The sequence below is a fragment of the Platalea leucorodia genome (genome assembly GCF_965183815.1).
Source record: "Platalea leucorodia genome assembly, chromosome: 7".
Taxonomy (NCBI): domain Eukaryota; kingdom Metazoa; phylum Chordata; class Aves; order Pelecaniformes; family Threskiornithidae; genus Platalea; species Platalea leucorodia.
In genome coordinates, this window is record NC_138829.1 from 37759131 (window position 1) to 37785313 (window position 26183).

Here is a 26183-nt window from a genome sequence, read left to right on the forward strand (position 1 = left end):
TCAAGCCAGACTAGCCAGCAAGTAGGATAAGATGCTTAGGAGGCAAGTATTGATGTGGCCATAAGTCTGGGCCAGCTAACAAGGGGGGACAAGAGGGGTCTGCAAGTTGGCTAATGGAGGACCAGAAGGCCTCAGACAGCTACTGGAGAGACCCTGGGATTTGGTAAGGTCATAGTTCCAGGAGAGCAACTGGAGACACCCGTCTCCGTCTGTGTGCGAGGCAACTGGGAGACCAGAGGATCCTGGGCCAGCTACTGGGTAGACTGGGTGTCTAAGACCAGCTACTACAGAGGGATCCATACTGATGTGCATATATGTATATGCTTATGTATTTTATACTAATGGGCTTTCATCCTGAGCAGCCAGAGAGGGGAAGAGGACGAGGCCATTGGTGCTCTTTGTGTTTGCATGAGTGCTGCATTTTCTTTCTGTGTCAGTCTGTGTGGCTGCTCGTGCATGGATGTACATCTGTATTGTGTGCACGTGTGCCTCTTGGCAACGTGTGCTCAGCCTTGCTATGGCTGGACCCGAGGACACAGAGCTGCGGCAGGCTCACCTCTTACCAGCCTACGGGATTCAGCAGCACCTAAAAACTTACCGGCATCTTTTCTGGGGCTCAGTGGGAGAAAAGTATACCATTTCCTAGATCTTGAAAAATGTTCCAAATAAGTGGCAAACTTACTTTTTCCACCACCACAGAAATAAGAAATTAATTATTAAAGATGAACAGAAAAGAATAAAAAGAAAACTCATTTAAGTGCTCATAACGTCTGCTCAATAGCAAGCCCATAAATGAGACCTGTAACAGAACTAACACCATTTAAAATTCTTCCTAAAGGCTTGGGTTCATTCATGCCTGCAATACTAACTTACTGCCCATAATATCCACTACAAAATCTTGATGTATCTAAACTATCACTGAAGTTCAAAACAGTCAGTGATACATACATCAGCTGGCATTTGAGCAAATGTTAACTCACACTGAAAAGCAAAACATGACATCCAGTCACTTAGTTAAACAGCTCTGGTTCATAGCTGTCATTAAAGGGTTCACACGGGAACTACAGACAGTAAAATGACTGGTATCAATCAGTTTCACCCTAAATAGGGATCCGTTTAACATCCTCGACACACACGATATTTAAAGACATTGGCTAACCCCCTAGCACGTGTCTGAGGAACACTCTAGCATACAGTATCCCCAGAGTATCAGACACTTGCATTTCAAGTATAAATCACTGCATCTCACGCACTTCCAGACTGGGTAAATCGTTATTTTCCCAATGCCTCTCTTCTAAAACGCGGCGGTGCTATCTGAGTACCCCCTCAGCCACAGCCAGGCAAGGCGCCTGTGCCGAAGCACAGGAAGAAGAGAGGTCTCCATAGCAACGGGGACCACAGAGGCTCTCACAACCCCTCTTCTTCACCCACTCCCCAAACTCAATTTTCCTTCCGAAGAGAACTGCTTAGTAGTTCACCTGAAAACACATAAAAAGCAAAAGCATGTAAATACCTATTCCAGACAGACTTTATCAAGGGTGCAACCTGAACTGGGCTTACTGCTGCAGGGTCCATTATTCCTGAGGCTTGGAACCACCCATACAAAAATGCAGGGGAAAATTATTACCATAATGTTATGATACTCTAATATGTTATTACTATACAATTATTATTACATGCAAATATTACCACTCATATCATTACATTCGCCTGATGCTTATTACACTTGATTTTCAGTCACTTTTTGCTTTGCCAAACTTTAACTATTCCAGCTAATCAGCAACAAAGTTAATCTATGCAAAGTGCCTGGTTTAGAAGATTTCATCTAAAACAATTCCAATTTTTCTAAGGGTAACATCAGTAGAAACAAAACATCATCCTTCCCATCCCCAGACCTTTTTTTTTCCTCCCCCTCAGATGGTTCTACCCTTTTTGGGGGCAGAGCTATAATTTTTTGCTGGAGCTATTGCAGACGTGCCCCTCATTCTTTAAAAATTCTCTCAGTCTAGTCTTTAATCATGTACCTGCAGTATTTTTTACTGCAAGATTCCCTGCTTCATTATTTATAGAAGATGCCTGTGGCAAACTTCACTGGTAGCTATTCCAAGATACAAATATTTATTTCCTATGCTAGTATACGTTTGCCTTTACAAACACATTACCTAGACTGCCAGTTACATTAGGACTGTACCCCAGAAGGGGCATATCCCTTTGTAAATTAGGTGCTGTTTCCATTTTACATCTCTGTGCACAGATGTCAAGACAGGGAGACAAAAATCAGTTTCAAGGGCAGGGAGAGGCTGGAGCCAAACAGCTCATGGGAAATCCTCAGGAAAAGGGGCAAGCCTGAAACCTTGCTCTTCTCCTGCAGGACACTGGGAAGGCTCAGTTTTCACTTGGAAATCTGGTATCTATTTCAAAGCACATTGTTTTCTTTGAAAGGACACCTCCCTTTGATATCATCACAGCGTGGTTAGAAACCAAGAGGTAACCAGTCTAACCCACAGCTTCCAAAAAAGTGTTATAACCACTAGAACAGAGTTCAAACTGTATCAGAGCATCCTCAGCCTTTCCAGGGAAATTTCTTTCTGTACAAGACACATTTAGGAAGGCAAAAGAGCAAGTAACAAAGAGCCTCATTCCCCAAACCCCAATTAAGGCACTGATCTACAAGATCTGGGAAAGTTTCCTGGATTTGGGATTATTTGGGATACAGTTAGTAAAAAATGCACAGAAAGTAAGATGCATATTCAGTCTGGGGAGTAGACACTGGCACTGAGGACATCTCTTTCTCATTATAATTTTCATCAATTGTCTAGTGTGGGGTTTTTTTCCTAAACGTCTGAAAAGAATGACTTTTTTAAAGAAGAAATTCATGCAGTTTTATCTACATGGCTAACATGAAAATTGTGAACAGACTCAAATAACCTCAGGAGCACATGCAGACTCTCGGACCTGGGAAATATGGAACTAATAGAAACCACAAGTCATGATAATGGGATATAATCTCGCCTAAACCTAACATGACACAAACATTCAGCTACACCCATACTACAGTCAGTGAAAGCACAATTCATATAAGCTCCCCCATTTAACTGCAGTTAATGGTATGTAAATTTGCATGTAAATAAGTGACTGTGGAAAAATCCATGTTAAGAGTGACAGAGCCCACATCCTGATCTCCCTCAAAACCGTTATTCCTGGTCTTCCTTTCCCTTCTCCTGAGAATAATAGAAGGTGCTGTTCTCTATTGCATTTTGCCCATCAATTTTATCCCCCTTACAAGCTAAGCTCACTGTGCATCCTGGCTACAGGTGCTCTTTGGAGATCCTCTTCTTCGTTTCCAAGATCCCCTCCCACTGCTTGCACTCAACTGAAAGCAGCTGCAGCCACCTCCAGTGACCTCTCCCCGCCAAAGCTCAGAAGTACTACTGCCTCTTCCTTTTGTCAAAGGTTTGGTTGCTGTGCTAAAGTAATAATTAGTCTCTGCAGATTGATTACCTCTAATGGCAAGAGGAAAATATCCTTCGTAGAGCAGTATTGCTCTATTCTTATATTCACTGCACATCTGATCTCAAGAATCTTCTTTGATAAAAAGGAAGCTGTTAAAAATTTACTCGCTTTGAAAAGGAGCCCTATGTCATTCTGAGCTTTAAAAAAAAAAAAGCATCTTTGATTTGCCATTCATCGGTTAAGTTGTCACCTACTTAAAAGTCATTGTCCACATGTATCCTTTTTTAAACTAGCGACAGCCACAAGAGTAAGAGCAGTAACTCCATATTCTTCTGAATCAAACAGTTAATCTTTTTTCACAGTTACCATGTTCAAATACTCTATTTTCATAGACTGTTTATTCATTTTTTAATAGCAGCCAAGGATATACTAGCGCTTTTTGCTCTTTTCTTTTCATGCTGGAGGAGGGGGTGGAGGGAAGAAATTATCTGAATTTAAAAATACTATAAATTTCAAGCTACAAATTAAATTCTTAAATCCAATGAAAAACAACCTATAAACATTGCTCTACCCCTTTGACCTCAGACAGAAAGATCTGAAGCCTCTATTTCTTCTGACTGCGAGTGTGTGATGAGTAACACCAACACCAAGGGTGATCCCCCTTTGTAGCCTGGCTGCTCTGCTGTGCATTACTGAAATATATTGCAGTGCTAGTTACAGTTCTACCATGCTGTAGTTAATCCTCATGGCATGCTTTGCATATTAGAAGCCCAAGCAGCCTGAGATATGCCCCAAAAAATGGAAGTGTGAGATCACTGCATGAGCTCCATCTCACTGTATGGTCTTCACAATGAGAGAACAAACGAGAAAATCTAGAATGTACCCAGTTTACACAGGTCTCAGAAGGGGGAGAATGGAAAACAAAAACCAAGAAACATTTTCCTAGGGTAATATAAGAGAATTGCTGCTCAGCATGCTTCTCAAATGGTGGAAATGTCTTTACTTTAGAGTCCTCTTATCCTTAAAGCCAATGCAGATAACGTCTGCGCAGCCAGATGTAGCCCCCAGTCTATTAGTCACTATGGAAGAAGGCAGCAGTCTCACTTTCCCGGCCCACTGATCTCAGTCAGTCAAATCATAGTCTTCTTTTCACTGCAGTAGCAGGCAACAAAACCTTATCTCCCCTTGAAAGGCTCCTGAACTTCCTGGTTTCGGTACTTGCCCTGTGAGAACAAGCCCTATCCATACATGGCAAGGGTACAGACAACCGAGCACAATGAGAGAGTCGTGGGCACAACCATCAGGGGCCTGCATTGCTCTCGGACATGCCGACCATTGTGAGCACAACAGATCATACAAAAGCTGAAGCTTAACTATTCTCCAGCAAGAGGAACCAACTTCCCATGGACATGGGAACACTACAAATTCTCCTCCTTTACCGTTCCAATGGTACTTGTCAGTCCTCTTCCAAATAAATCGCTACACTATCAGCAAAACTCATCAAATCTCTTTTTTTGATTTAAAGAAAAAAAAAAAATCCCAAGCAGAACTTTACTCCTGCTCAAAGAGAAGCAACTTTAGAAACTGCATGAAAAACCGTGCTTTTGTTATGAATTTGTGTCACTTACGGTGCTCTGCTACTATGGCAATAGGTACCAGAACAACATTGTGAAGTGGAAGGATCAGAAGAAAGACTCTGAAACAAGAACCCAGAGACAGACAAACAGGGTAACATGCCAAAAAAAATCATGAGAATGGAGAATATGGTCTCCATCTTCAAAACTTTAGTAATTTGATGGGGCAGTAGTTCTAAACCTAAGTTTCATTTTATCCTTCCCTTTACCAACTTCACATGAACAACACCATTCCTTCGATAGTAGCCATTTGAATTTGCCAGCTAAGGACCCTAGCCAGTACTACCATGAGTGCAAATCATCGTTCACTTCCACGAGTAATCCTGACTTCATCATCTTAGCCACCTCCATTTGGTGGCAGAGGTGAAGGGAACTGGCCTGAAACACAGGTTAGACAAAACAAAACAGTTCCTGCAGTTCTTACAAGACAGTAAAAAATTATCTAACCTGAGTCAGGCACAGGGAACTGCAGAGCGGATAGATCTGTGCAGGCTTAGTAGAAGTGAAGCAATCAATCTCAAAGCAAATCTCTACCATTCTTGTTCTTCCATTGACGACATCTACATCCTTTCAAAACAAGTTAGGACATACAAAGCTTGAATGTCTGGACACCTTTTAGCACACAGGATTAAGTCAACCGAAGGGAATCAGTACTGACAGCGTGTGCTGCTCCTCATGTCACACTGCTCCTGTCTGTATCATTCCAGTGGCCAGTAAAATCAGCTGGTTCTTCCCATTGGTGCCTTTCGCTTTCCCTCATATTTAAGGTAATGAAAGTTGCTGCATTACACACAGAAATTCAACACATTAGCTTTCCTTCTGCTAAGACAATTAGGGGCAATTGAGGGGTCCAAAAAACAGTCATTCATATGAGAGAATTGACAGAAGCAGCATAATTATTTTGGCTTCTATTCCCCTATAGTAACTTTTCCTAGAAGCAACAGATTTAATCATACCGTACCTACACAGCTATGGCCTAAGCAGACTACTGAGCGCAACTCACCTGACCCCACACCAGAAACACATCTCTACACATGCACTTGTCATTTCAGAGTTCCTGAGGCACCCACTCTCTTGATTTCAGGGATTACCAAGTACACATGTGGATCAGAAAAGGGAAGTGGTAACGAGAGGCATGGGTCTTTTCCTAGTTCTTCTGCTGATGCTCAACACGCTTGTATTTTATTCTGTAACATATTCCACACTCCGTAATACAAGTACAGTTCGAACAGTGGAACGAGAAACACCAATGGCAAGCGTTTTCACTGTTTTATTCTAGCCCTGCCCTGAGTTCATAGCTTACAGGCTAGGAAATGCCATTACTATGAGAACTGCCATTACTAGCCGTAGAGCTGCCCACAAGACAGCATTAACGACACCTTCTAGTCTCATACATACTTGGTACCTTACCTTGTGCGTTTGGTAAATAAGTTCATCAACATGTACAAAGTATTTCTTGAAATAGAAATCTGTGATTCTATTTAAAGCCCCCCAGATGAATTCCCCAGTTCATGCACTCAAGCTAAGCATCACAGCCAGAAATGGGTTGCAAGTCTTGAATATACCGCAAATCTTCCCTTCATAGAGGCAAAGCAAGCTGCTGATCAGGATAACTAAATTGACCGAATTCCCCCCTCTAATGCCTCCTGTCTCGGGCTGAAACCTCGTGGTAGGCTACAACTAAAGGAGTGCATAACGGGTAGTACCAGTTGGTTTCAAAGTACAGAGATGCAGATTTATCCCATTTTATTCCTCAGGCCTTGAAAATTAAAATCATAGGTAGTCTGCTAAGCAAGAACTTCCACACAAGCAGTGGAAAAGCAACAGTAAGAAGTTTGTGCAAACAGACTCAAAGTCACATGAATAGCTATTTAAAACTGTAGCATTTAAGCACATGATAGCTTCATTAACTCAGTAACTTATGACCAAGTTATCTGAAGAGCTCTCATCTCTAACTGCCCTAAATTTTAATTGATTGTTAGACTAATAATTATGTTTTGTCCATTCCAAACATAGAATAATCCGATTCTTTACAAAATCAGAAATTTTTAAGGATGAAAACTTTCTACAAATTAGGACAAAAAACAACAGGAAAAAAGTCTGCCAATTAGCAAGACTCTTCTCGATACTTCTGGTTGGTTCCACCAGTTAGATGCTCTGACATGCATGTTAAGGTCACATCCAGGTTCAGGCTTTGGCAAGCTTGTCACAACTACATAATCCCTTTTTAAGACAAACGAAAATTCTAGAATCTGGTATCATTGTTATTTCTACCTAAAATAAATAAATAAATAGAGGACGTGCTTTCAATGTATTGTAAAGTCACCATAACGAACAGTTTGACTCTTTCTTGCCCTTACAGGGTATCACGAAACACCATAGCACTGTCCTTTCACAATACAGGGAAAACGAACACAAGAATTTCTCCTGCTGTTAAAAGTCTCCCCACAGGTCTCAAATAAGGGTCTTAAATGGGAGAGAAAAACATAGTGTACATCTCTCACACCTGACTATCACCATCACATTTTTCTGCGCAGCAGGAACCCAAATTCAATTCACAACCCCAACTGCGATTCTTCCCTCTTGTAGGACCTGGACCTCTCTGTGCCATAGACTGCTGCTTCTGTCAGACCCCGGTATTCATTATCAAGACTGAGGCATATACGTTTGCTCCCTTTCAAGCTGGAAGCAGAAATCATTTCTTTTAAAAGGGTAGTGCTATTTTACCCAATAGCAAAGTGGCTTGCGCACTGACACTGGGGGACGTACAAGTTGCATATCCTCCTAAACCAGAGAGGATTCAGACCCACACATCCTACCTCTGAGGAGAGTGTCCCCCATCTCATGCTTTAGGGGGAAGGATAGTCCTAATTCCCCTCAAAGGGTTTCCCCTCTGCAAAGAGGAACCTGAGACTCACTGGACCGAAGAACTGCCATTCCATAGCTCAGCCGAGGGGCCCACCTGAAGGAGAAAAGAGCTAAATGCCTCCCATGCTCTAAGGACCATGGCAGAGAACAAATGAAGAGGAAAACTTAATTAACGGTGGTTTTGCAAGCGTAAGCGTGAGGTAAATATCAAGTTGTTCTCCCCTGCTGATGCAGAGATAGTGTGCAGCACGTGAACAAGCAAAACTTCTGGCACGTATGAGGGTTGAGCATGCAGGCACCAAAACCCTGAGACCTTCTGGAGATCAGGGTTTCAGCCACTTTGTGGCTTTGTTTCCATTCAGTAAAGAGGGAATAGCACTACATTCATAGGGATGGTACGGTAAGACATTTTTAAAGCCACTCAAGTTTTCAGCTGTTACGATAGCATGTGTCATAAATGTTCTTAAAATAATGTTTCAGGGCAGTAGGGAGACTGGAAAAGAAGGCAGTCTCAAAAAAATAGTTAAAATTGGTTTCCATCACTGTAAATTCATGAGGCCCACTGCTAACATTTGTCATTGGACTACTGCATTTTCATTTTTTAAAAAAAACATTATTTCCTCTCCTGTTTTTCTCTTTGATAGGCCTGGAGAAGTTACTGATCCGGAAGCTTCATCAGCCATCCAATCTGCAGATAAACCCCTTATAACAGGTCCAAATCTTTTCACAGAGTCCACCTCCTGAAAGCAAACTGCAGGAGTGCCAAACCATGACTTACAGTAGTCTTGCAAAATTTATAGCTATGGTATTGGTTGGTTGGTTGGTTGGTTTTTAAAAACTCCTAGCTGCTGAAGGCATGATTACATGGCAGTGTCTGTTTTCTTCTTCAAATAAAATTTGAGGATGCATGTTCATGAAAGTAAGTCTGGACATATGACCCAAATGTACACTCTTAAGGCTCAAAACCCAAAAGATAAAGAACTAAAATTCTGACTTTTCTCATCCAAATTTGTTATTTTTAGGACACTACTTGCTGGCTATCATTTTATGCCAGGCACTATCCAACATACAGAAAAAGAGAGTCCTTTCCCCACACTACCTATGCGCTAAACAGAAAAAAAGCAAGAACCATGAGGATTACCCCCACTGGACAGAGGAATAATTGAGGCCAAAAGACTCAGTGATTACAGTAATAACTAGTAAGTGTATCGCTGACTGAGCCCAGAGCTCAACACTGTTCCAAGCCTGTGCTTACCATTTTCTTAGAAATTAAGGGATATTAAATATTACCAAGAAGAAATCGATATTAGAATTAATTACCATGAGCACAGAAATGGATTTTAGCATTACTCAAGATCAAGAAAAATGAAAACAAATCCTTGAAAATAAGAGCCAATGACCATCAGCCAAGTCCTACCGAACTCACCTAAGAGAGCTGGAGACTTTCTCAGTCAAGCCTTGTATGAAAAGCCTCATCATCATTTCCAGTAACTAGCTTTGAATGACTTAGACAGTAGTGGCACTTTACCGAAATCTAGCTTACTGATCTCCCAAACAGTGCTAAATTGACTCACCAAAAGGCTTATTTTGCCTTTTTATTTTTTTGGTAAGAAATTCACATGTATTCCTAACAAAACAATATACTATAAGCACCTAAGAAAGCAAATGTACACATATTTGTAAAGTTATACGGCCATATATATTATTCTTTTACTACCACGTATCTAAAGTGTAAGATTCCTAATTTAACACGTAGGCAAGACTGCACATGGTTATACGTGTTTACAGCATAAAGTACTTCCACAGGATTCATCTGAAATCGGCAGGACAAAATGCAGAATTACTGCAGCGTGAAACAGAAATTCAGTAAAACTTGTTTAAAACACCCCACACCCTTTTCTCTGGTAAAGAGAAGAGATCCCATTACAGTTGAAAATACGGCTATAATCAAGCCATTAAATTTTTCCCCGTTTAAATTCTGATAGAAAAGTTTACTAAGTGATACATACGTATCATGTACCAGTTCTCATCTGTGATGAATAGCTAACTTTTTATAGTAATAGCTTCTACACATCAGAAATCCACAAGGAACAAGAAATCATACACCTGAGGACCTAGAATGCTTTAAAAAGAAGAGTCACTGAGGCAGCAAATGATGCTAGTTACCGTCTGGCCTGCAGCCCCTGACCACAAGGACAAGCAAACCACATCAACAAAAAACTCCCGCAACACCCGCTTACCCAGCAAAGAGCCGACGAAGATGACGACTTGCACGGTGGTAGTGAAATGCCTGTAGGTCTGCTCTTCGCCGTGCTCCCCGCTCTGCGCGGCGCCAGCCTCGCTGCCGTTCCCGCCCTGCCACGCCAGCGGCCCCGCCGAGGCGTTCCTCATCTCCAGAGCTCTGGTGACAGCCGGGTACGGGGCATGCTCGCTGTCGTTCCTCGAGAGCCAGCTTTTGGCGTAACCCATGGCGAAGTTCCTGCCTTCCTTGCTGCCACCCGGTAGCCACAGGTTACCGAGCCCCTGCCTTCAATGACTGAGCGGAGCCCACAGGCAAAAAAGTGCTTCTGAGGATACAGCCCCGTCTCTGACACTCGGGGGCATCTTCACCACATTTCTGTGTCCCGGAAAGCAGGCTTGGCTTTTCACGTTCCTGCCTCGTAAATCACGACAGCCGGTAAAGAAAAGCAGAAAATAAAGCAGGCTCCTCCTTGCAGTCAGCTGTCCCATATTCCTTGCTTCACAATACCACAGCGTTTCCTCAGCACGTTTTACTCTGATAACCGTGAACGAGGAAATGACAGCCCACGCGGCGGCTCACCTCCCTAACCCCGCCGGGAGGCCACCCCGCGCCCGCCGGCACACGGGCTTGCTACGCGTTAAAACCCGGTTGGAAAAGTTGACGGCCCGCAAGCTCTGTCTCCCCGCTCCACTCTCAGCCCCGGCGTTAGCTTTTCTCACAGCCTTGAGAGAGGAAAGGCATCTCTCTCCCCGTGGCACAGCTCCTCGCTCCCTTCTCGCCGTCTGCCCACTCCGCCTGGGGGGAGACACGGATCCGTCCCGCGTCCCTCCTTGCTCTGCGCCACCCTGGACGCCAAGTGGAGCCTCAGACAGCGTCCAGAGAAGTCAATGACTGCCCAATGGCTTCCACTGCACTCCAGCTATTTCTCGGGGAAAATTAGTTTGGTTTTGAATCCCAAGGCGGGGGGCACTCGAGCCTCCAACGAACCGCAAAGCCTCCGTACGCTCCCGCCTGACCCCCTGTCAGCGCGCCCCGCACCAAGCGCGGCCGGCGGGGACGCCCCTGCCCCTACGTGCGCCAACATCCCGGCCGGGGCGCCGGGCTGCGCGGACGCCCGCCACCGCTCGCCGCTGCCCGCGGCCCCGCCGCTCCACACTGCGGACGGCCGCCAAGCCCCGCCGCCCGCGGAAGGCGCTGGCCCGGCGGGGCGGGGCGGGGCGGGGCGGGCCGCCGAGCTCCCGCCTCCGCCGCCATCACGTGGCCGCGGCGCCCAGCGGGGCCTGCGGGGCCGCCATCTTGCCCGGGAGCGCAGGGGCGGGAGTGGCTGGGGCCGGCGGGAGGCGTCTGTGGCGGCCGCCGCGCAGCCGCCGCCGGGCGGGCCGGCCCTGCGCCCGCAGCTCGTCCTCGGGAGGGAACGGCCGGCTGGAAGCCAGAATTTCTAAACCGGTATTTTAAAACAGGTCCGTAACTCGGAAGACAGAATTTCAAAACACAGTGCTAACTTCTATACATACACATGATTTGTTAAAACGGGGGGGGGGGGGGGGGGGGAGGTTCATACTTAATTTGCCAGGAAAGCTTCTCTATAGGCATAATAAGTTTGGGATTTAATTGTGAAAAAAATGTGTATCCATGTAGTGGGTGCACATTTGCCTTTAATTTGGAGATCTTAGGAGGACGGCTAGTTAAAAATCAAGCCAAAAAAAGGTTTTCAGCCATCGGCCAGCAAGTCTGGAAGTGCCCCCCAAAGAACAGCTACCCCTGAGTATAACCCCTGCACAGCAGGGCTTTTTCAGGGACCCCAAACCGACAAAACGTGCTTCTGTCATCCACGTCTTGTCTCCTGTGAACTTGGATGATCCCGGGAAGAGCCGAGCGCTCTGCCGTGGGTCCAAAGACACTTGCTGACGGCAGGGAAATGGGGACTGCCACCTGCCCAGCCCACCGCAGGCCCGGAGGCTGCCTGTGCACCTCTGCTTCTGCCTCCAGGCGTCTGGGTCCTGCCCTTTGCAGCCTCCTCTCTGGGAGTGAGAGTCTCCCAACTCATTGCTTCAGGCTCTTTTCTAGTAATTCCCGTCTCTTCCCCACTCCCAGCCTGGCCCCAGGCTCACTCACCCGCCTAGCCGTTCCTCTCACGCCTGCTCCCAACTCATTCACCTTGTCCAGCCAGTCCCATGTTTTTTCCAGTTTCCCCAGGCAATAATAAGCAGCTTCCACTGTGCTTTCCCCTCATCTTTATTTCCCGGGGCTCCTGCATCGGCTTCCCCACCTTTTGGTCCCCCAATATCCCTGTGGCCATTTTGGCCAGTCTCTGGCGTGCTCCCTTCCAGCCACCAGCAAGGTGCCTTTCCTCACCCAGCAGCCCACTTCTTCAGCTCCTCCCTCTGGGACCCTTCCCCTCTCTCCTCTACTTCACCTGAGGAGACTCACTTCCCCTCACCATGCACGGGGGAAGTGAAAGCACACTCTTGCATCCCACATCATTGAATTTTAATGGCTAGAATTAAATTTTAATGTTGTGGGAGGTGAGAGTTTTAAATTTTGTCTTAATTTTGGTAGGGAAGCTTCTGTCCAGATGCAGTCTGGCACATGGTCAGGGCAGGTGGACTCTTCAGTGATGTTCACTGTACTCTAGTAAATCTGTGCAAAGCACGTGACTATTTCCCCCCCCCCCCCCAATAATATAATTTGGTTTACTTTGTTACAGGTTTTCACAAGGAGAGCTAGCAAAGCCACAGCACTGAAAAAGGTTGTCTCTTCCCCCTCACCCATCACATTTTCACACTTCTGCTGGGATACAAGACTTTTTAAAAGAAATTCTCAGAATGTTTTTATTATGATGACATTTTTCTCTGTCTTTCCTCTTGGAAACAATGAATCATTGTAGAAGGAATTAAGGACAAAAAATAAAATAGCCTGAGGTAGACATCTGGTCTAGAAGATTTCATCCCAACTGGTTAAAATTTTGCCAAGTCATGAAGAACAGGAACAGTCAGGCAGCTTTAACAATGCATGATGTTACCTGACCCACCCATGGTTATGCAATGTAAAGTTTCCCATGTGCTGGGCTGTGTGCCCCACACAAAGTGCTTGGAAAGTGTAAATCCATAATTTCTGTTAAAGAAAATTTTACTGAAGTTTCTTAATGACTTACTGCATCGTATCTTCAATTTGGCAATTCTCGCTGCATCTTTGTGTGAGAGAGAAGATGAATCTAGGGCCTAGAAACTTTTATTTCCAGTCTTTAACACAGAAGGACTATTTAAACAAATTGGTAGATGAGCATACCCAACTGCAGCGGTGGTTCATATATAGCTTCTAAGAAGGTGCAAGAAACTAGTGGACAATTACAGTGCCTCAGGTCACATTTGGCTGTTGAAAAGGAGACTTCTGTTGTTGTTAGATAAACGCTATACAGCTTTGGTCATGCGTTTCCCACAAAAAAGAATTTGAGACAGAAAAACGCTACCACTAAAGGCACATTCCAGGCATTTCCAGACATGGTAAGGAACAGAGAACTGCACTGGAACAGTGATACAGTTTAAGATTTGGTTTTGGTTAGATACTAATGACATTATGAAACTACCAGTTACTAAATAAGTTATAGTCCCAGCTGGGACCATAATAATTACGGAAAGATAAACGAAAGTATGCATGTAACAAGTTTTCAATTTCAGAAGGACAAACTGAGGGCTATAGAAACTATTCATTAGAGTAAGCCCCTCCTTAAGTAATGTATTTGTAACAAAAAGTCTACTCGAAGGTCAGAGTAAAGTGAAGATCACCAAAACTCCATTGATATAAACCTTGTAAGTAAAAGCATCAGAGCATTTTTCATGCAATTACAGAAGAAAAATTGAGTCCATTATACTGCAGCAGTAGAGATTTAAAATAATGCCAATATGGCTCTGAAACTTATTTTACTTGTTTTCAATTAAGATGATGGAATTTGATCTTTCAGAGAAAGATAATATAACTAACGGGGATCCTGGTATGATATGATTAGGTCTAAGGCAGAAGGAAAACTCCAAGATTCGGTTCATTCAGTTTCAGTGGCCCACACTTGTTTCCTACGTTTCCTAACAAATGAAATCACTTACGGGTAGTATACAGGCGCATGGTAGTAAGCTACAGATGACAGCAGCATTTTTCTTTGCCTGGGGATTACATACCTGATTGATAAGCTTGTATGTATGAATTTACTTGGGGTTTTTTTCATTAAGATCCCAAAACTTTGAAGGCTAGATCATCTTGTGGCAATCCTTCTGTCCGGTAGTTACCGCATGAAGAAAAGCACGTTTCCTTCCCTGCTTACCACCGCTCCCCGGACAACCCCCGGCTGCCTCTCCCTGGCAGCCCCACCACGGAGGCCCAGGGCCAGAGGGGGTCTTTGGAGCTCAACCAGCCGGAGAGTAAGGCCGCTCTCCTGGAGAGCAACTCCACCCCCTACTAGTCGCTAAAGCAATCCTCAGTGGAAACATTTTTTTTAGTTTCCACGTGGATTTGAATCCTGGCCTAGCTCTACGTGAAATCCGTTCTGAATTTTGTGGTTCTTTTTCCCCTTTGCAAATCTTTCTCAAGGTCTATAAAAAAAATTCACGCAGTAACTACTTGTATTTGGTGCGTATGTCTGCATTTGCAGATACACCTGGAGGTGTATCTTGGGGAAGTTCAGATTGGACATTAGGAACAGGTTCTGCACCGAGAGGGTGGTCGGTCACTGGACCAGGCTCCCCGGGGAAGCCGTCACAGCACCGAGCCTGTCGGAGTTCAGTGAGCATCTGGACGACGCTCTTAGTCATACGGTTCAGTTTTAGCTCGTCCCGCGAGGAGCAGGGAGTTGCACTCCATGACCCTTACGGGTCCCTTCCAACTCGAGATACGCTGTGGGGCACGGCTACTCGGGGCCCGCACAGCTGCGGGGACGGCGCGTTTGGGAGGGGGCAGGCGGGACCTGGAGCGGCCGCAGGGGTGGAGCGGGGCACGACGGCCGCGGTGGGCGAGGTGCCGCGGGCCCTCGGGGGCTGGCAGAGACACAGACAGGCCGCCGAGAGCCGTCGGGTCCGCATCCCCGCACGGCCCGGGCCTAACGCGGCGCCGAGGCCGCCGCCCGCCCGCCGCACCGCGGCACACCGCTCCTGCGAGGGCTGCGGGACCAGCCGCCGCCTCTCCCGCAGCCGCCGTTACCGGCCGCACCCCCCGGCCCCGGCCCCCCGGCTCCTCCTCCGGCCGCCGCGGAGGCGGTGCCGGGGCGCGGCGGAGCGCGGCCGCCGCTGGGCCGGCGCCACTTCCACGGTGGCAGCGCCGCGGGGCCGCCCGCGATGGCTGCCGCCCGCCCCCGCGCGGGGAGCTGACATGGCCCGGGCGAGCGGCGCCCAGCAGCCGCGGGCGGAGGTAGCCGCGGAGCCGCCGGAGAGCTACCAGCTGCGGCAGGAGAACGAGCTCCAGGTGCTGGAGTCCATTTACGGGCAGGACTTCCAGGATCTGCGGCAGAGCCAGGCCTGGAAGGTAGCGAGCGGGGCTCCCGCCGGCGGCCCGCCGCCTGCGCGGGGCCAGCCGGGTGCGGGGCCAGCCGGGTGCGGGGGCCGGGGCGCCCTGCCCCGGCCGCGCTGTCCGCAGGCGCGGGGCTGCCCCTGCCCGGCCGCTCCGAGCGCGGCGGCCTCGTCCCCGCTGTCCCGCAGCGCCCGTTGATCGGCAGCGAGGCAGAGCCGCTCCTGCTCCTTCCTCCCGGGCCCTCGCAGCCGGCGGGTCCGGGCGCGGCGCTCGCCTTGGCGGCGGGCGGGCGGCGGGAGCGTTGCGGGCGCTTCCGCGCTGGTGGCGAGGGCTGGTGTTTCTTGCCTGGCGCCGCTTGGCCTCTTGCTGTTTGCCCGTTGTCCCCCCTCGCCTCCGTAGGCAGCCGTGTAACGATTGCCTTTGCAATTAATCCTCTAGATCGATGCGTTCGCGCTATAATTAATGCTGTGCATATAGCTTGCATTTTAATTAATTGTCAGATTTTTTTTAAATTGCCCCTTAATTCCTTCCTTAACCGACTAATTACATACTTGCTTAATGAATTCATCTCATGAGTATACACGTTGCTGATTTTTGCATATTTATTATATGCTGTGGTTTACTCAAACTTGCTGTCTCCATGATAACTTAATACTTTAACTTTCATTTTTATAGTTGTGGGGTTTTTTAGTTACAACTAATTAATGCTCAGGTCTAGCACTCACCACTCTTTTCCATTTCTCTTTCATGTCCCCAATGTCTAATGGATAATTTTTTTCCAGCTGCATCTGTGGCACTGTTTTCCTGTACCTGGAGGTACTCGTCACTCTTTTCAGTTCCCCAAGTTCACTGCTACTGTTGTTTCTTCTTACATTTTTGCCTTTAGTTTCTACAAAATGTATCATAGCCCCAGCTGTCTTTTTTCTGCCATAAACCTAAACTTAAAATTCTACAACTTTTTTGTTTTTCATGGAGGTTGATGTGAATACTGTTAGTAACTTGCTTGGTTTTTAGACCTCACTCCCTATTAAATTCATACCTGACATGCTCTTGACTTAACCTATTCTTTTCCCTGCTGGAAATGCAAAGGGGAAATAGAGGGGATAGTGACCATCTTTTAACCTGCTTCCGTATTTGTTATTCCTTGTGGTCTTATTTCCCTACCTGTTTGTCATGTTACTAAGGTCTGGGTTGTTTTTATTAAAAAAAAAAATTCTAATTGAAAACAAAAAGTTTAGAATGTTTATATGGGCATGTTTTATTCTGATTCTGAGTAGGTAGTTTGAATAGGATGGGGGGGGGCGGGGGGGCAGTACTTGTTAAAACTCTGTTTTATGCCAAAACCAAAAATATAAATACAAAAAAATTACTATCCATTTGTTTGGCCGCACAAGGCGTATATAGATGTGATGTTATAGTCTGTTGCCATGTCAGAAAATAAAATATTGACTGGTGTTTATTAGTGATCTAACACAAACACAAAAGAAACAATATTATTCTTATTATGAATGCTTTAATTTGTGATATTCCATAAAGAACCTCTGTTACACTTACCTAATTTTTTCCTACTACTAGCCTACAGTAAGCAGAATACAAGGGTTTTATTATAAAACCTCATTTTTGCTCAGTTTGAATCATCTTTCTAATAACTGTAACAACACTTATCTGAAGAAGTTGTAAAAATATACTGGATAAGCTGTGATAATCAGTGAAACAATTCACTCTCATTGAGCAATGTCAATACATTAATATAATTTTTTCGCGGTTTGGATGGTCTCACCTGAATTCTGCCATAATGTAGGTTGTGAGAGTTGTGTGCTTTCACTAAAACAAAACCAAAAAAACCTTTTAAATCAGAAGTTTTGTTTTCCATTTTAGGTACAACAGCCTCCTGAAATTAATTTAGTTCTGCATCCTCAGGGATTGACTGGTGATAATGAAGTATATGCCAAAGTTGATCTGTGGGTCAAGTGTCCACATACTTACCCTGATACGTGAGTGAACATTCAAATATAACCTTTTTTCTCTGAACTTTTTTCTCTGTTTTCCATAATAAAGTGTAAGTTGAAAAAACATGTAGTTTTATTCATCACTCTTATTCTTGCTTTCTACGCTTTCTGCATGTCAGTATTTGTTAAGCCTGTGGTATTTTATAATAGGCAACTGTAAAATTTGGCACCTGAATTGGATGTGTCCTTTTGTGCAATGGAGAATAGTAGGGATGCATTTGTCAGTGCAAGACTGCAGCCCCAGTCCGTAGCTTGGAGAGATGTAAACACAAATGTACCTGCTAGCCTCTCAGTGCCCTTTTTAAACTTTTTCAGTTCATGACCTGCTGAGAGAGGGACTGAATCTTCATTTTTAAAGCAGTCTGCTGTCTTAGTTGCATCTGCTGTCCTGTTTTCTGCTGGATTAGCCTTTTGGAAGAGTTTTCCATAGAGAACTGTAAAAAGAATTGCAGGTGATCAGCCCCCCCAGAATTTCGTGTTGGCAAGTAATTTCTGGGTTAAGTGTTGCTCTGTGCCTCATTTCATTCAGTCCTTTTGACACGGGTTGCGTCCAATGCATAATTTCCTTTGGCCCTTCCATTTGTGCTGTGGCATGACTGGTGTACAAGGGAAGTGCTGTTCCTTACCAAGGGATAGCTCAGTTATACCCTGTAACACGAGACATAACAGCCACTCCAGTTTTTTTTAATTTAAGATAGCATAGCTACAGGCATTTTATTTGCTTACTTTATTTTAAACATTTTTTAAATTTAGCTGTTATTTATTTATTGCATATGTTTCTTTAGCTTTGTGTAACCTGTATAGTGGTGATAAATAAATTTTAAACACCTAAATATTATGCTCGTAATATTTTTAAAGGACTGTTATGTGAATTACTGGTTAAGAGCTGAATTATAAAAGTCTGCAGGGTTTCCTTGGTAGTTCTCCTGTTAAGTATACCTGACAGGTAATCTGCAGCCAGAAAATTTGATGGTAGGGAACATAAGACAGTAGTTGTGGCTTTATATGGTATATGTAATATTTCTGTACTGCTTATTTGAGCATTGACTAATTACCAAGTGACTATGAACTCCATTTCTTTTCCCTCACCCACTGTTTTTATCAACATTCTGTTGCTTCTTACACTCAGTTTTTCTAATGAGGACTTCTTTATGTTTTGTTGCTGTCCCCCAGCGTTCCCGAAATACAACTAAAAAATTCCAAAGGCTTGTCAAATGAGAAAATAAATGAATTAAAATCCAGACTAGCTGAACTGGCAAAGCAGCGCTGCGGAGAGGTAAGAGCTTTTCACTTCCTTGAGAAATACACTCTGGACCTAAACAGTTCTAAAAACATGCATGGTATAGTATAATGGAATACATCCACGTTGGAAGTAAAAGTTGCATTGCTTCAAAGGAAGGAGACTTACTTTCTTTCTTATGAATGTTTCTAATTAATGAAAGCTCAGAATATACATGCTCTTAAAATACAGTGCATGTGTAAATAGTGCAAGCTTTACCCCTGTTTAAAGGCAGATTTGAAGGTTCATGTTATTCTCGGAGTTATTTCGCAGTATGAAAAGCAATACTGACTCTAAAATCAAGAGCTTTCTGCTCTTTTCAGATTAATTTGACTGTTGTAAGTGGCTGTACCTGTTTAAGCAAACAGCGATTACGTGGGGAGTTTTTCAGTGTGATCTGGTTCATCTAATGCTGAACTGAAGGGCAAGAGGCCTTAGTTACAATGCCAGCTGAACAGATGACTTCTGTGGCTGTAGCACAGTCACTCCATGCCATTGTGCCTTTTTTTCTACTGTGTTTAGGAATAGTGATGCTTGACTTCCCCCCAAATAGGATAAAAAGAGAGAGATGGAGAAGCGTGAAGCTAGGAACTTGTGTCTATTTTAAGGGATTTTATAAGTCCCCAGGTATGTTTGGTATTAATAATACCTTTCCATTGTTGCTGAGGACTGAAATGATTCAAAGAATTACTAGCAAACATTGAATTCTTGGTGCAAGCAGGGTTTACGGTATGTTTCTTATCACTATTTGGAAATGTTACAGGCGAGCACATTTGATTCGCTCAATTTGCCTTTTTAAAAAGGAGACATACACAGCTGTGGAAGTTATTACATGCTGAAAGGGGGTAATATTCTGCTTTCAGTTTCCTAAGCCTGTCAACTTTACAGGTTTGGCAGGGGTTGCCTGTCATTTAGTCTTGCCACGTCAAGCCTTTTTTGCATTTGCATATTATGCTTCTATTTTGATTGCCAGTTTTTATGCAGATACTTTCAAAAGAACTGCTTTAGCCAGATAACTGGTTTGTTCGTTCTGTTCAATAACCAAGAATTTCCTCAATTTTTTCCATATCTTTGGAAATTAGCAGTTTAACAGTGTATTCTGTTTTTTGGGGGTTTTTTTTGTAATGGCTGTGCTATGGACAATTGATAGGAAATACAAGGTTCAAATTCTCGTAAGTAACCACTAAACCATGCGATACATTTTGTCCGCTCACAGCTGACCTCAAGAGAGCAATTGGCCTGTAGGGCTTTAAATCCCAGTTTGATTTCTGATCTTGTTGAAAAGAGCTACAAATGTGTGATAGGTTTTCCTAATGTTAGTTTTCCAAAGCAAGAGTCGCGCTTGCTCTAGCAATGGGTAGATACAGTTGTGAGTTACATGTATGATACACATTTTTGATGAACGACGTACACAACGCAGTCCTGAATTACTTTCTCTGCAGGGTAAGGGAGATAACTGTTCTCTATGCCTTGACAATAAAGGTATTCTTTATTAAAGTATATTCTGCAATATGGAAAATTTGAGAATACTGCAGTTACCTGTCAAAATGAGCAGCAGATTGTTTGTGTTTTTTTAATGATTGAGATTCCTCCTTTTTTTATACATGTGTGTGCATGCATGATTGCTTTGCTTTCTGAATAGTAAACTGGGAAAGATATTTTAGTTTGTACGTGTCAGATATATGCATATTGTGCTATTTCTGTTCTGAATTGCCTCCTGGCTTCATTCTTACTTTCAAGCAGGGGATTCAGTGTTTGAGAATATTCTAAATGTCAGCCTGTTACAGGCAGATGGTACAATTTAGTTTGGCTGTTCTCCCACCTATACGTGCAAATCCTGCTCAGTGCTGCTGCTGACTGCTGGGATGCATCTTTCTGATGTACTGTTCTTAAATATTGGAGATATGATGGTCTATTACCACTATGGATTGCTTGAATTAATAAAGGGATGCTACTAGACTGATGAAAGCTTAAGCCCTGACAGGTGAATAGATCGTTAGTACGTACCCAGTACAAGTAAACAGTAACTGAAAATTTATTCCAACCTTGCAAACCATGTAGCAGAATTCAGCTGAGTTTTCAGCGCAGTTCTTATTCTAGTAGCTGTGGCTATATGAATGTGGAACGCCTTAAGTGGCTTTACAGTTCTAACTGGGCGGGCTAGTTTGTAGAGGAAGGATTGGATTGCGTGTTAGCAGAGAAATAAGTAACTATTTCATAGTAGTGGATACAGTAATGGCAAAGAATTTATTCTGTTGTAGCTCCTATGTCATAAACACATATCTTTGTGAATAGAAAAATGTGCCTAAAAGAAGATAAGGGTTTTTTTGTTGGTTGGTTGGTTGGTTGGTTTTTTTTAGAAAAAGATGATGTTTAAAGTTTGCTGTCTTTCAGTAATTTTTGCCATCTTTGCTGCTGTGGTCAGGGATTTTTCATGTTACAGTTTATTAATAAATAAGTCTGACAAAAAATACTGAAATAGGCTAAATTCTCCCTGATAAGTGACAAAATCAGCAGTGACACTGCTGCTGTATTGCTTTTCCAAGTTGGGTGTCATTTTACAATCACTCTGAACTCTGCATATCATTCATATTTATTTTCTTTCAGGTGATGATATTTGAACTTGCCGACCACGTACAGTCATTTCTCAGTGAGCATAATAAACCACCTTCCAAGTCTTTTCATGAAGAAATGCTAAAAAATCATCAAAAAGAACAAGAAAGACTGGCTCAGGAGGAATTGCGTAGGGCACAAGAAGTTAAGAGAAGAGAGGAGCAGGAGGTAAGAGAAGTTAAAGTGTGAATAACCCTGTATTCTTAAAATAGCATAAACAATCACAGTTTTGTAAATCATCCTGCATAGCAGTGTGTTTTAGTGAATTATTAACTTGTCAGACCTGTCAGTATGAGTTGATCAATATGTAATATATGAACTATTCGCTGCTGCAATTGTAATGTTTTTAATGATGTGTTTTTAACCCTGAGAAATATTTATGTCTGAAACAAACCTGAATGTTGATTCCTGATCCTATGAAAATCACTTATAAAGAGGACTTTATACAAAAGTGTAAGCAAATGCATATATTAAATGTGTTCCATCTTAAAGTAGGAAGTGTTAGCTAGACGGATAGGTAATCATACCTTCCTTCACCCATAGGGTGACTGGAATGTTTACTCTGACAGACTTCTCTAGAGCACAATAAGTTTAATCTAAAGAGACCTGCATACATTCTTCGCTAGAAACAAGGGGATTCATCTAAGTCTCACAGAGACTAGTAGTGTGGAGTCTTCACACTGTGGGAATATGGTTAGAATAGCTCTTTTTTTAAAAGAATGTTTTAGCTTATTCCTGTCTTTTCTGTCTGTGAAACTTTATTGTTGGGTCTGTCAGTAGAAGCAATTTTCTTTTGTCTATAACTGTGTTCTCCTATATCATACAATTGATGCTGTTAACTTCCTCCGGAGAGCTAATTTGACTTCTATTTTTTTTTATTCTTGTGAGATCCACAAGTCCTCTTTAACACTTTTAGAAAATAAGCATCATTGTGCTTTTTTTTTTTTTTTAAAAAAACAGGGTAAGATTAGCAGTTGCATTGCATGTACTGTTGTGTCTCTAACAATACTGAAACTCATTTCAGCAACGTGAAATCCTTAACGAGATTCAGAGAAGGGAGGAAGAGAAAAGAGAAGAAAGAAAAAAGAAAGAGATTGCCAAACAGGTATTCTTTCTAAGCAGGTGTGCAAAAGCCATTGCAATAACTTCTTCCCAGTACTGTAGCATATGCTTATAAAAATTTGAGAGATTTACATGACTGAATTGTCCTGGACATCTTCTCTCATGCAGTGCTTCTAATAGATCTAGGTTAAAATAGGTTCTTGATTATATGGCGTTTATTTCTGGAATAAAATCAACTGTAAGAGAAAATAGTTTAATGTATTAGCATCTTAAGTGTACTGAGATGGACATTTTCAAACAGACATAGAAACAAGCTATTTTGTTAATGTTTCTGGTTTCATTGTAAAGAATCTTTACATGCTTGGCCATAGACTGAAATGTACTTCCTGAACCTCAGCACTTCTTCCTCAGCCTCATACATACATTTATTATGGAAACCTATTTCTTCTGTGATCTTGTGATGTGACTTTATAGAATAATAGTCAAGTACTCACATATTTTGAGGATAGGAGCAGCTTCTGTACTTATTTGGTGTTTTTCTTGATTTATAGGAACGTTTGGAAATAGCTGCTCTGACAAGTCAAGAAAATTGTCACAGGAGAGACGTTGCTGGATGTAGAGTTGCTTCCAGTTTAAATGGGAACTGTTTGGAACATGGAGTGAATAATAAACACCGACCAACTTCAGCTGGACGTTCAAAGTAAGTATGTCAGTTTGCATGTGTGGGTTCCCCACCCCCCCACCCCCCCCTCCCATTAGATTTCGGAGTGAAATCTGAAGGCAAGAGAGTAATATGCCATGTCGCTCAGCTGTTCATTTTGGTCTTCCCTCCCCTCCCCCCCCCTTCATCCCCCTCTTCATTTGGCATGGTTTAACTAATTCATGTGCTATGGATAACTTGGGAACTTTTCAGTTAAGAGAGTCACCTTGGCCCTTAGTTTAACTTAGAAGGTATTTGGCAATCATTGGAAGGTATATTCAGGGCTTGCTTAGTTTCTTAGAAGTATGCAATATGTTGGCAATTGCAGAAAAAATGGTTTTAAATCAGTTTGTGAAGGTTTTGGAATAGCACAATAAATTAAAGCTTATATTCATCTCAAAGCATTTACTGTAAAGATACACCAGTGTAAAGTTCCCTGTTGGAGAACTGGATAATGCTGATTGCATTTGCAGAGCAACTTGTTAGAGGGAAGATTACAGTTATTGGAGGGTTTTTTTGCTGGTACGTAACTCATCTAAGTTAGGATTGGTGATGATATAGGTAGGTTGGGGGTTTTGTTTTTCTTTTTTTAATTTTCTTTTCTTTTTTCCCCCTTTCCTGTGTTCATAGCTAATATAACTGTCAAGGACAGTGGAGATATCCTGGTATCCTAGTTTTGATTCAGGTTGTGCCAATGACTTGTTATTTGGATTGTTGTTTTAACGGGAATAGTGTATTCCTGTTTTTTTTCTTGTCTATAGACTTCAAAATTGTTTTCACATTATTTATCAGTAACACTAGATACGTGAAGCAGAAGTTCTTTGATCTATCCTACTTTGACTCTTGCTGCCATCTCTTCCCTTTGCCTACCCCAAGTCACATTTGGCAGTAGTTTCTGTATAGTGTTTGATAGTCCAAAAATCCCCCTTCCTATCTTCTTGCTAATCTAACAAAATGAGACACTGTCTGTGGTTGTGGAACAAGACAAGCATCTCAAAAGTTTATTACTATGCTTTAATGCAGAACACATAAAATGGACTTACATTACCTTTCCACTCAACTTCTTATATTTTATGTTCTTATTTAAAAAAACAAACAAACAAAAAAAAAACCAAACAAAAAAAGGCAGAGTTACTTATTTTAGCAATGGTGAAAATAATCAAAAAGGATTTTGAAACGTTGAAAATTCTCATGATGCCATGTTTGTAGAGTTAAGCAAAAGCTAGGCATGTTTAGTTTTTTGAGGTCTCTTTTCACAAGAAGAGTGGTGCCATATTTTTATCTGATGAAGCCTGAAATTTTGGCTATTGGGACACAAACTTTTAGAAGACTACTAAAATCTAAAATAGTTTCATTTATAAAATATATTTCAATTCAGAAAGCCAGATGCTTTATTTGTATATTTTTCCTTATACAGCACTTGTAAGGAGTTCCCTGTGGCATCTGCTTTCTATGTAGTGCTTTTTACCTTTTTTTTTTTTTTTTTTTTAAATAAAGTCAATATTTTGAAAAAGCTTCTACATTACCCTTCATACACTCCCGTGATCTCTCCACGTGATTGCACTTACGTGCAAGATACCCTTGCAGTGGTGGTATTTCTGTTAATTTTGAAATAGATTGTACAAAGACGTAATGGAGGTTGATTTGGGTTAGTGGTCTTGAGTTCTTTCTGATCTCCCATGTAACTCCATACATGCATGTGAGAAGAAACACCCTAATCATACTTGCTTTGAAAGTTTTTGCAAAACTTGCCTTTTCTTGAGGGAGGAGATTAGAGTAATAAAGGAGGCAAACGGGAAACCCATTTTAAATTAGGAAAAATAATTAAGCTAAAGCTGGAATGAACTTCCAAAATTGCATCTATCTGCTTTTTGTAATGTTTTGAAAGAGAATGCAAATCAAGTCAATCTTACGTATTTTTCAGAGCTGTAGTATGTCTTCTTTTTTTTTTTTATTTTTTTTTTATTCCCCCCATCCCCCCACCCCAACTGGGAATGTCAGTCCTAAGATGCAGAAGTTTTAAGGTTTGGAGTCTTTATTGTCTTTGAATACAGAGACCCAGTGCAGCATGATGTTGCTGCTAAAATGCTGGATCAGACATATTTCTTTGCACTAACTCAGTATCTTTGAAATTAAGGGGTATTATCATTGGATGCAAAAGTCTCTGAAAGCTAATCCTGTTGCAGAATTGATATCTTTAGGGACTAAGGACTGCAACAATACTATCTTTTTGAGTTGGAGAAAAATGTTCTGTTCACATTGCAGACGAGAACGCCAGCTTTCTGTTAGTAATAACGAAGAGTCCCCTGGAAATTATGAAGTTTTGAACTTCAGCACAAGTGTTGCTGGACAACTTGTTGTCCATAAAGGAAAATGCCTAGGTAAGCAAAATTACAGTTGCAGCTTGAAATACTGGGGTTTGGGCTGTGGGTTTTTTTGGGGTTGGTTTTTTTTTGAGAGGGAGAACTTAAACAATGTTAGCAGTTACAAGCAGCAAGGGTGGAGAGAATATTGTTGTGGATCGTGAAATGTCACAGTCAAGAGTGGGAGAAAGTAATAGGAAAAGTTACTTCGTGGTAAATAATGTATATTTTCTTCGGACTATTTTACGTAAAAATTTGCTTCTCCAGATACAATTACATAACTGAACAGCCATACCAACCCCACCCCCCCACCTTCTCAACATTTTATATTCTCTACATAACTAAAATAATACTGAAAACTATTTGCTTTTAAATTTAAATATCTAGCTTGTCAGATACACATGGCCACCAAGCAAGAAGTCATTTAGCTTTCAGTAACGTGAAACCAGTGATAAATAGAGGGTTAG

General features: G+C 42.8%; 2 protein-coding genes and 1 long non-coding RNA gene across 16 annotated transcripts in view; 2 read left to right on the top strand and 1 right to left on the bottom strand.

Moving 5' to 3' along the window:
- Positions 1 to 11155, bottom strand: part of GPR176 (G protein-coupled receptor 176) — a 44789-nt gene extending 33634 nt beyond the window's left edge. The window contains exon 1 of the mRNA XM_082317046.1: positions 10196 to 11155. Within this exon, the coding sequence (XP_082173172.1) occupies positions 10196 to 10424 (229 nt within the window). The 5' untranslated portion in view covers positions 10425 to 11155. The remainder of the gene's footprint in view (positions 1 to 10195) is intronic.
- A 350-nt stretch (positions 11156 to 11505) lies between these two features.
- LOC309593251 lies at positions 11506 to 13123 on the top strand. Its single transcript, XR_014228737.1, has 2 exons — positions 11506 to 11657; positions 12905 to 13123. It is a non-coding gene; the product is annotated as an uncharacterized lncRNA (long non-coding RNA).
- Positions 13124 to 15510: 2387 nt separating this feature from the next.
- EIF2AK4 (eukaryotic translation initiation factor 2 alpha kinase 4) overlaps positions 15511 to 26183 on the top strand; it is a 41553-nt gene continuing 30880 nt past the window's right edge. For all 14 annotated transcript variants that reach the window (XR_014228735.1, XR_014228736.1, XM_082317473.1 and 11 more), the window contains exons 1-7: positions 15511 to 15705; positions 17569 to 17684; positions 18873 to 18975; positions 21586 to 21759; positions 22616 to 22696; positions 23205 to 23353; positions 25619 to 25734. Coding sequence is in view for 12 of the 14 variants with exons in the window: in XM_082317473.1 (XP_082173599.1) it covers positions 15553 to 15705; positions 17569 to 17684; positions 18873 to 18975; positions 21586 to 21759; positions 22616 to 22696; positions 23205 to 23353; positions 25619 to 25734 (892 nt within the window). In the remaining 2 variants the exon portion in view is untranslated. The remainder of the gene's footprint in view (positions 15706 to 17568; positions 17685 to 18872; positions 18976 to 21585; positions 21760 to 22615; positions 22697 to 23204; positions 23354 to 25618; positions 25735 to 26183) is intronic.